The 9,547-nt window shown below is 47.2% G+C and overlaps 1 protein-coding gene across 1 annotated transcript; it reads right to left on the minus strand.

The window, feature by feature from the left end:
- Positions 1-629: 629 nt before the first annotated feature.
- LOC119395131 (uncharacterized) lies at positions 630-1,598 on the minus strand. The gene has a single exon (XM_037662417.1). It carries the CDS (start codon positions 1,596-1,598, stop codon positions 630-632), a length of 969 nt encoding a protein of 322 aa, XP_037518345.1.
- Positions 1,599-9,547: the final 7,949 nt, after the last annotated feature.

Below are 9,547 nucleotides of genomic sequence, written 5' to 3' on the forward strand. Positions count from 1 at the left end.
CTTGAGCTTTCCAGACGGTCTTTCACGCGTACGAGTTCTTTCTTTAGCTTGTTGGTCGGCACATGCGCGATTTTTACGTTGTATCTGTCAAGCACTCTTGCAAGTGCCTCACTGACGCCTTGCGCATAGGGTACAGCAGCCCGTTTTGGCCTGTCAGCTTCACGAGCCTCTTCAGTGTAGGCAACTGAAGACCGCAAGTGTTGAGTCCTCAGGAGCTGCGAAGGGTAGCCGTTGCTGCAGAGGTCCTTCCTTACCACCGCTAGCTCTTGTTTGCGCAGACCAGATTCAGAGCAGATGCGCATTGCGCGAGAGAAAAGAGCAGCGGCAACGGAGCGTTTTTGCCCTATAGGATTCGCAGCAAACCTTAGATATCTACCCGTGTGGGTCGGCTTCCGATACACACTGGTTATAAGTCCTTTGGCTGACCGTCTTACAAGAACGTCGAGGAAGGCAATCATTCCATTATTTTCTTGTTCCATGGTGAACTGGATGCTTGGAACAAAAGAGTTCAAATGCTCGAGGAAAGGCTCTACGTCCTGGCGACGGATCACACAGAAACACTCATCAACGTATCGGACAAACAATTTTGGGGGCCCCTGATACGAAATCAGCGCAGAATGTTCAAGTGCTTAGAAGGCGATGTTTGCACAGGCCACAGACACAGAAGCCCCCATTGCTGTTCCGAACTGCTGCTTGTAAAAATGTCCGTTGTAAATAAAATACATGTTTTTCATGCAGAATTCCAGCTGCCGGCATAGGTCCTCCATCTCAAAGGGCGTACGTGAAGGCAGAGATGCATCATTGTCGAGTAGGACCTTGCAACACCGGACCGTGTAATCGACGGTTACGCATGTAAACATTGACTTAACGTCAAAGGACACCATCACCTCGTCGTCGTCGACGGTGACACCTCCAAGAATTTCAATGAAATGTGCGGAATCCCTCACATAGGTAGGTGTGTTTCCAACCAAGGGGCGCAGGACGCGGTGAAGATAGCCGGATAATTCGTACAACGGAGAACGCGTGAAGTCAACGATTGGTCGGAGGGGGACCTCGGGCTTGTGGACCTTCGGTAAACCGTAGACTGCAGGTGCCGACCCATTATGGCAAAGTAACTTGTAGTACAAGTACTTGCTTTCTGGTGGCACAAGTTTGAACATCTCCGTGAGTAGCTTCTGAAGCTCTGACTCTATCTTCTTCGTTGGGTCCCGGCTCACCTTAGCATAGGTCGCTTCATCTTCGAGCAACGACGTCATCTTGGAGACGTAGTCCGAGCGGTCAAGAATAACCGTAGCGTACCCTTTATCTGCGGGTAGGATAACTATGTCCTTATTCTGCTGAAGTCTTCGCAACGATGTCTTCTCAGCAACGAGTAGCATGTCAGTCTTAGAGCTTGACAGCTTCGAGAGTACCCCGATGGCGCGTGACCGTGCCGCGTCTCGTAGAGGGGGGTCAACAAGTCGCACCGCTTGCTCTACAGCACACGTCATTCTTTCGAGGCTGGGTCGGTAACCCACGTTGAAGTTCAGGCCACGGCTGAGGAGACGTATTTCTGAGGGGTCGAGCTTGTGCGAAGACAGGTTGCGTATGCCCAGCATAGCAGAGGATTCAGAGCTCCGACGTTCCAGTAGGGAGAATTTGGCGTCCTGGGATTCCGTCCTAATTTTACGAGTCCTGTAGGCGACACTGTTTGCATGTAACAGCACATCATGAAAATCATTCGGCAGGCGAAATTTGAGGCGACGTTGGGCAAAGAAAACGTCGTTTACGAGCCGTTTTATCGTCGATTTCGACGTTTCGTAGTTACTATAAATAGTTACGCCCTCTTGCATGCTCTTCACTGTGAACACGGTACCCGTAGCGGCTCCGAAACGTCAGTATATGTTTGTTTTTCCTTGAACAAGGCGAGTGCATGTTTTACTTCTTCCAATGAATCCCCCGCGCCTGACGAGTTTTCGTCGAACCTTGGACTATACCTCCCCAATTTTGTTTACAGGAGCAGTGCCATAAAATTTCAAGCTCGAGATGTGGCCTTCCCTCGATAGCTTGGTATGCAAAAGTTTTTACAGTATGCAATAACGCCACAGCCTGCTCCACGTGCGGTGCGATCACGACGGCCGCGAGGTCGCCTCCCATTACTACCACCAGAAACCAAGGCAGTGAGGCCGACAGAAGTGAGCTCGCTGGACACTGCGCACTGACAACCATTATACCTCCGTCAGCCTTCGTGACTGAAAAACAAAGTGCATGTGCGTAATGACAATGTTCCTGCATTGGGCCTTGTAGATACTGGATTAACAATTTCCGTGATTAGCCTTATTCCTAAAGCTCTAGTGAGACGAAAAGATGTTTTATTCGAACAATATATCGACGTCCTATACTATTAGTGGTGACACATTGTGCCTTGTCGTTGTTTGTACTGCAGATATATCTTTGTGCGTCAAAGAATTTACCACTGAATTCGCCATTGTTCATCGATGTATGCACGACGTTATTTTCGCCCTGTCTATACCTGTGAGTTTTTTTTCGAGCGTCCTTCCTTGTGCTTGAGCAGCGCGCTGCAAGTGTCGAGCCACAGCAGCTCAATTAAAAAAGAAAAATTGGCCGCGTATCTGCGTGTCTCACTGCAAATGTCGTGTAAAGACGATAGAAGAGGCGCTGCGTGAGATATGGACGCCATCTGGCAATACGTCGGGAAACATGAGTGCTGTGTTGCGGGCTGGTAGTCGCGGCGCAGCGGCAGGCGAAGACCGGCGGTGACCAACACGACCCGTGGGGACGCCGGGCAGCCCGAACACGCTGCTTGGCGCGATGCGCCGAAGGAGAAGAAACGTCCGCACTAAACGAGTACTCTCCACAAACTCTCTTACTTACACGTCGCCTGGGTAAAACAGGAATGCCAGAGCGGCGCCCCCTGTCATTCGTACAATGCAATACTGAACCGAAACCGAAACACAACATGAGCTTGTGCGGAGGGCACGGAGGAAGACAAGTTTCAGCGCACTCGCATTTTCAGCTCACCTTAAGAAACTAGGGTTGTAACATTGTAGGGCGAGTAGGGCCAGAAGGACCGTCACGACGAAAACCTGCCTCCTCAGTCGTATTCGCCTGGAACGTTGGTGTGGCTTCGCGTTCCCTCCTCCGCTCCTGGCCTTTCCACAAAGCTACTGCCTAAGTACGAAGGCCCCTACCGCGTCCTACGTCAAGCATCCCCAGTTAACTATATTATTGAGCCTGTTCAATCATCTACGGACCGCCGTCGTCGCGGCCGCGAGACTGTTCACGTCGATCGACTGAAGCCGCATTATGACCCACCAGTTGTACCTGTTCCTTAGGTCGCCAGGATGGCTCCTTTTACGCGGGGGAGTGATTTGTAACATGGTAGGGCGCAGATAAGAACGCCTGCGAAAGAAGACGAAGACGGTTGTTGTTGGCGCTCGCGCTTGCTCGGCTTGGACCGTTGATCGCTTCAGCTGTGGCAATCTTTTAATAAACGCGTTACTGTCTCAACGTTAAACGCATACCATCAAGGTCTTTAAAATTGCGTATCTATGTATTTTCTATTAAAGAAACACACCACCTAATACTTACCTAATGATGTTACGCCTCAGATATGCGGAATATTTACTTTTTGATCGACAACGTTCACAAGTATGAACAGCCGTACCAGTTCAAGATGGGTGGGCGGTAAGCAAGTGGTTCAACTTTGGCCGGTTGGCTGAATCGGGTGACGTGCCGACAAACAGAAAGACAGACAGACAGAAAGACAGACCAAAATTTCTGCGTTTAAGTTCCCCAAGAAAGACTATCGTCTTTAAAACAACTAGGGTTGTGACGTGGGCGAGACACTGTATCCCGTCATGCTGAGGAGCCGCTGCGTTTCGTAGTTCCGTTGAACGACAAGAAAGGTTGTCAACGTCGGCGATCAGGAATTGTTGTACGACACTGAATGGTGTTGCACGTCCATATGATGAAACAAGATATCTTCCTCTTCGAAAAAAATGCGTGCAGAGAAGTATTGATGACCTGATCGCCAATTATACTTTACAAGAGTTCCAGGCTACTCAAGAAAACCCGCAGCCCAAAGACACCCGTGCCTTGGTGCGACCCGCATTGTGGCGCCGTAGCGGCGGCACGCAAAACTTAGGCGGCTCCCGCCGCTTTTGGGGCACGCAGCAGGTCACACCTGTTCTTCTGATAGAGCGGCCGTGGTCGAGGTGTGGCCGTTGTTAAAAAAGTTCCCGGTCGTGCTGTCTGGGTTCTTATTTTGAGTCCTTTGGGCTTGAGCGGCGCGCTGCAATAATAATAATAATAATAATAATAATATCTGGGGTTTAACGTCCCAAAACCACGTCCCAAAACCACGTCCCAAAACCACGAAACCGCGCTGCAAGTATCGAGCTGCTTGCCGTTCTTCGTGTGACATTTAAATTTTTACTGAAATACAAAAAAGACGCGTACCATCTAGGAAGAATTTTAAGACAGAACAGAAAAGGGCGTCACTCGCAACTTTATTCTCAGAACATCAGTGACATAGAAAGCCGCAGCAACCATGCGCGCCCACGTCGCCTCACATGCTCGTCAAAAAAAGAAAAAGAACGCGACAAGAATGGCAAAAACGACTTAATCGGAAAAGGATTCGAAGAAACTAAGTTCACAACCACGCAGAACAACAAGCGTGTCACACACACACACACATATCTCTCTTTTTAATGTTGCATGCTTCCATGATTTCACGCGCTAAGTTATAATTACTCTTTCCAAGAACGGATACACTGAAAAACCCAGGATCACACTTTCACGAACCAAATGTACGGGCAAATGTGGTGAAAGTTTATTTTTCACGGAAAGTTCATGCTCCCTAATTCTGTCGTTTATGCACCGGCCTGTTTGGCCGATATAAACCCTACCGCAACTAAGCGGGATTTAGTTGTACACCACGCAAACTGAGCAGGCGACATACGGCCTTGCTTCCCACACGGGGAGGGCCTCGGTGCAGTAGAAATTCGTGGGCACAGGCTATCCAACTTTCGGGGCGCTGACAACACCAAAGATACCTTGTACCTGTTAGGCACGTTCTTAAAGGGGCCCTGCAACACGTTTCTTAGTTATATTGGAATAGTCTCATTATTGACGTATGACTCTTCACGAGTCATATGCCGCAAATATTTTTCGAATCCGTCAAGTCTAAGTGGTGTTACCAAATTATAGAGATCACGTTCCGCAGCTTTCTTTCTCAACTCAACGCCGCGAGCGCGCGGAAAGCTGCGCGGGGCGTGAAGGTAGGAAGGGCCGAGGTGCGAGGAGGCGCCGAAGAGGTACGTCAGCGCTGGCGGCATTTTTTTTCTTCATTTTTTCTCTCTGGCGTGTCGGCGCAACCACGTGGTCTGTGGCGCCACTTCCGGTCGGCTTGCGCGGTCGTCGTGGAGCGGAGCCCATCGCACCGTGCATCGCGCGTGCTTCAAAACTGCGAGTCCGTTTGGTAATGTTGGGTGTGCACCTCGAAATGCCGTAGTGTTTTCATCGCTCTGCCAACCATGGACGCAAACTTGCGTGCGCGTTTGGAACGAATGACAGCTGAGATGGGTTTCGACCGACACTCCGATACACCGCCTCGTCGCACTGCTCGCGCTTGAATCGTATTCAACACGGCAAAGCTGCGTGCACCCTTCTTCCAGTGGCGGTACTTCGATGCTGTTTGCTCTTCGAATACGGGCGCACAGCGAGTGCGGGCTGATAACAGAGAACTAAAGACTAGAAGAAAGGATCGTGGGGCAACCGGCCGGCGCAGACCCATCCCCGGGCTGTCTGCGGCTACCGTGAAAATGCGAGTCCGCTTGGTTGCTGTGTCGCGGTTTCTCGGGAACCTGAGACTACGGGGAGGATACGCCGAGGTACGGCTCGATGACATAGTCGAACGGGACTCTCGCCATACAGCGAACGCAGGTATCCTAAGCTAGCCGGCGCCAGCATTTTTATCGGAGAAATGCTGCACCGCTGCCTCGGTCGGTCGTGACAACGTGCCGACGATGCAGTTTCCAGCTGACGAGGCAACACTCGAACGGCTGCCACTCTCAACGGCAACCGGCGATGGTCAAAAGCACAGAAATATTCACAATTTCGGCACTGCACATGGTGAAGAAAGCGCAACCACGCAACTACGAGCAGACGAGCTGTCGGTGAGACCGGAAGTGCTAATATTAATGTTTGTTCGGTGTTTTAACGGCATAACACAATATAAACATACATATTTTCTACTTATTGAACTCAAAATTAACAATGAAGGTAATAATGAGGATGTTATCTTGATTATAACATCAGCCAATGGTGGAACTGCCGACAATCGCGTCATATATATATTTTTTTATTCAAGTACCCTAAAGGCCTGGGTAGGCATTACGGGGAGTTATAACACAATAAAGCTGTTACAATTACAGTGCACAAATTGAATAACAAATACAAACGATTGATACAAATAAATATAAATATGCACATACGCTATACATATGTAGAGATACTATTACTTAACAGAACAGGGATGCTACGCGGAGAAAATAAAGAAAGTACTACTAAAAAGAAAAAAAAGAAAAGAACAGGACAACAAAAGCTCCAAGGAAAATTTTCGCAGTGTTCAAAACAAGAAAAGGATGCAAAGAAAGGATAATTCCCGTTCATTGAAATTCCGCGTACAAAGAACAACGACAACAAGTACAACAAAACAGATATGCACAAGAACAATATTAACTTTCATTAGAATAACTTTTAAGTTTATTCATGAAATCTTCATGATTTTGAGAAGAAACGACGTCGGCAGGTAGCTTGTTCCAGTGATATATTGCGAGAAAGAGGGGGGATTTACTTAAGAAGTTTGTTCGAGCAAAAACGGGTTGTACTTTAAAGGGGTGATCCAGGCGCGGAAAGATACGATGGGCGGCCGTGATGTGGCGTGCGCGGAACGACGATGATGAGTGATAAAGTTTGTGGAAATGAGATAGAAGTGCTATGATTCTTCTATTTTCTAGGGTGCTTAGATTCAGAGATTTTTTTAAGGTTAGTTATGCTTGACGTTCGTGAATAATCTTTGGTAATGAAGCGGGTTGCTTTATTTTGAATTGCTTCGAGTTTGTTGATGAGATAAGACTGGTGCGGGTTCCAAATAAAAGATGCATATTCTAGTTTTGCGCAAACCAACGTCGCATAGGCCAATAATTTAGTAGACTTGTTTGCCAAGTAAAGGTTACGCCTGATGAAGCCAAGGGTTTTGCATGCACTGCTACAGATTGCTTCGATGTGGTCACTCCATGAAATGTTAGAAGATAAATGAACTCCCAAGTATTTTATTGTATGCGCACGCGCAATGACTGTGTCACTTATCAAATAATGAGTAAGCTTAGGATTAGACGCTCTAGTGAAGGCTACAGCCTTAGTTTTCGAAGTATTTATCTCCATTTGCCACTGTTCACACCAATCTGCAATTTTCGCAAGGTCAGATTGCAAAGCGTCACTATCAGAGGTGGTAGTTATTCGTCTATAAATTACGCAGTCATCTGCGAATAACCGAACTGTAGATGAAATGTTATTGCTGATGTCATTTACATACAACAGGAATAAAATAGGCCCCAATACAGAGCCCTGAGGCACCCCTGATTTGACCAGTGATCGTGAGGAAGAAAATTCATTGGCAGTTACAAATTGGTACCTGTTGGTTAAGAAATTCCTTATCCAATTCACAACCTGATTATGTATATTAAAATAGCGAAGCTTATGTAATAAACGGTTATGAGCTACCTTATCGAACGCCTTGGCGAAGTCGATAAATATGGCATCTATTGGCGATGAGTCATTACCAGCTTCGTAAATGTCAGAGACCAGCTCGAATAACTGCGTCTCGCAGGAGCGACCCTGTTGAAAGCCGTGCTGGTTGCTGAAAAGATGGTTGTGCTTTGTTAGGTACTTCATGATTGCCGATGATATGATATGCTCTAATAATTTACATGGTATGCTGGTCAGTGATATTGGTCTGTAGTTGGTGACAGATGACGGGTCTCCGGATTTAAAAATTGGCACTATTTTAGAAACTTTCTATCCGTCAGGAACGCATCCTGACTGAATCGATTGTTGGAAAAGGCATGCAAAAATGGGAGAAATAACAGGTTCAGTTAACTTTAGCAGTTTAGGACAAATACCATCTGGACCAGGAGCAGAGCTGCTAGAAAGACGATCAATAGCAGCTTCGATTCCTTTTTCAGTGATCACGATGTCCTCCATGATGGAGGTGTAACGGAGCCGAGGTGAATATTGTCGGTAATAGGAAGCTCACAAGAAAAAACAGAACAAAAGAAGGAATGGAACGCAGTAGCGACTTCAGAAGGCGGGAGGAACTCGTTGCCTTGCATTATCGATATGAAACATGAAGACGACGGCTTGGGCTTTATTACTTTCCAGAATTTTTTTGTGTTGTCAGTTAACATGTTGGAGATGTCAAGGTTGAAAAATTTGTCTTTTGCTGCCTCAATTTCGGTTTTGCATAACTGCGATTGTTCGCGATAAGCCTTCCAGGCATCATCAGATTGCAAGGTTTTAGCTCTTGAATAAAAACGCTTCTTCTTGTTAATGCATCGCTTCGCGTGGGAGGTAAACCAAGCGCTCCCTGTAGACACAGATATCTATATTTTTGGAATGCATTTTTCTTTGAGTTCGATTAGCTTGTGACAGACGATCAACCAGTTTTCATTGCTGTCGCGATGCTGCGTGCCGTTGAAAAATTCTGACTAATACATCATTTATAGGCGCCTTTAGGTACGCCGGCAGAATTCTCTGTTTTTCATTAAAGAGCTTTCTCTCTCTCTCTCTCTCTTTTGTCGATAGAAGAGGGAGCGATTTTCAGCTGACTTTGAGAATCTATTGTAAAATTCAGACCGCTCGCTTCGCTATAATATTTGGCTCGCGTGTTCTCGGGAGCTTCGACTACCGATTGGCAGCGCTTTTTGACCCTGCTCAAAAAGTGTTGCAGGGCCCCTTTAAGGTTGTGAACAACCTTGTGCACGTATGGCATAACCATGGGCCCTTTTTCCATCGGCTGCCTGTTTCATCTCGATCCCTTCGGTGTTTGAAGCCGGGTTTCTGAGACTGCGACGACGACAGAAGTATGGTAGCCAGCTGAAAACAGCCGCGTGACCGGATTATTGAAACTTTCCTGCATTCTATGAGGAGATTTCACCAGTGCTCCTACAAGGCACATGGAAGCAACGACCCTCTTGACAAGTTTGGAATGCGAAGCATCAAAAGGTGGAAGTGCCTTGCGTGAACGCGGGCTATATGCCCAACATATCTGCGTCTCCGAGAAAGTGAGACTAAGGTCTAAAAAATGCAACTCGCCGCCAACAGGAACCTCATGCGTGAAAAAAAGTCCCTTGGCATGTTGTCTAAAAGAGCTAAAACCTCATTCACAGAGTTAGTGGTTTTCAAAGAAGGTTTAGCTTTAAAATGACTAAAAGGTCGTCAACATCCCTAAAAGTCATCACCAACTAGCCCAACAAGAAGTTTT

Source organism: Rhipicephalus sanguineus, chromosome 5 (assembly GCF_013339695.2).
Source record: "Rhipicephalus sanguineus isolate Rsan-2018 chromosome 5, BIME_Rsan_1.4, whole genome shotgun sequence".
Taxonomy (NCBI): domain Eukaryota; kingdom Metazoa; phylum Arthropoda; class Arachnida; order Ixodida; family Ixodidae; genus Rhipicephalus; species Rhipicephalus sanguineus.

Bases quoted from the DNA above. Each gene is read 5' to 3' on its own strand.
- LOC119395131 (XM_037662417.1), bottom strand. From the start codon at position 1,598: ATGCTGGGCATACGCAACCTGTCTTCGCACAAGCTCGACCCCTCAGAA.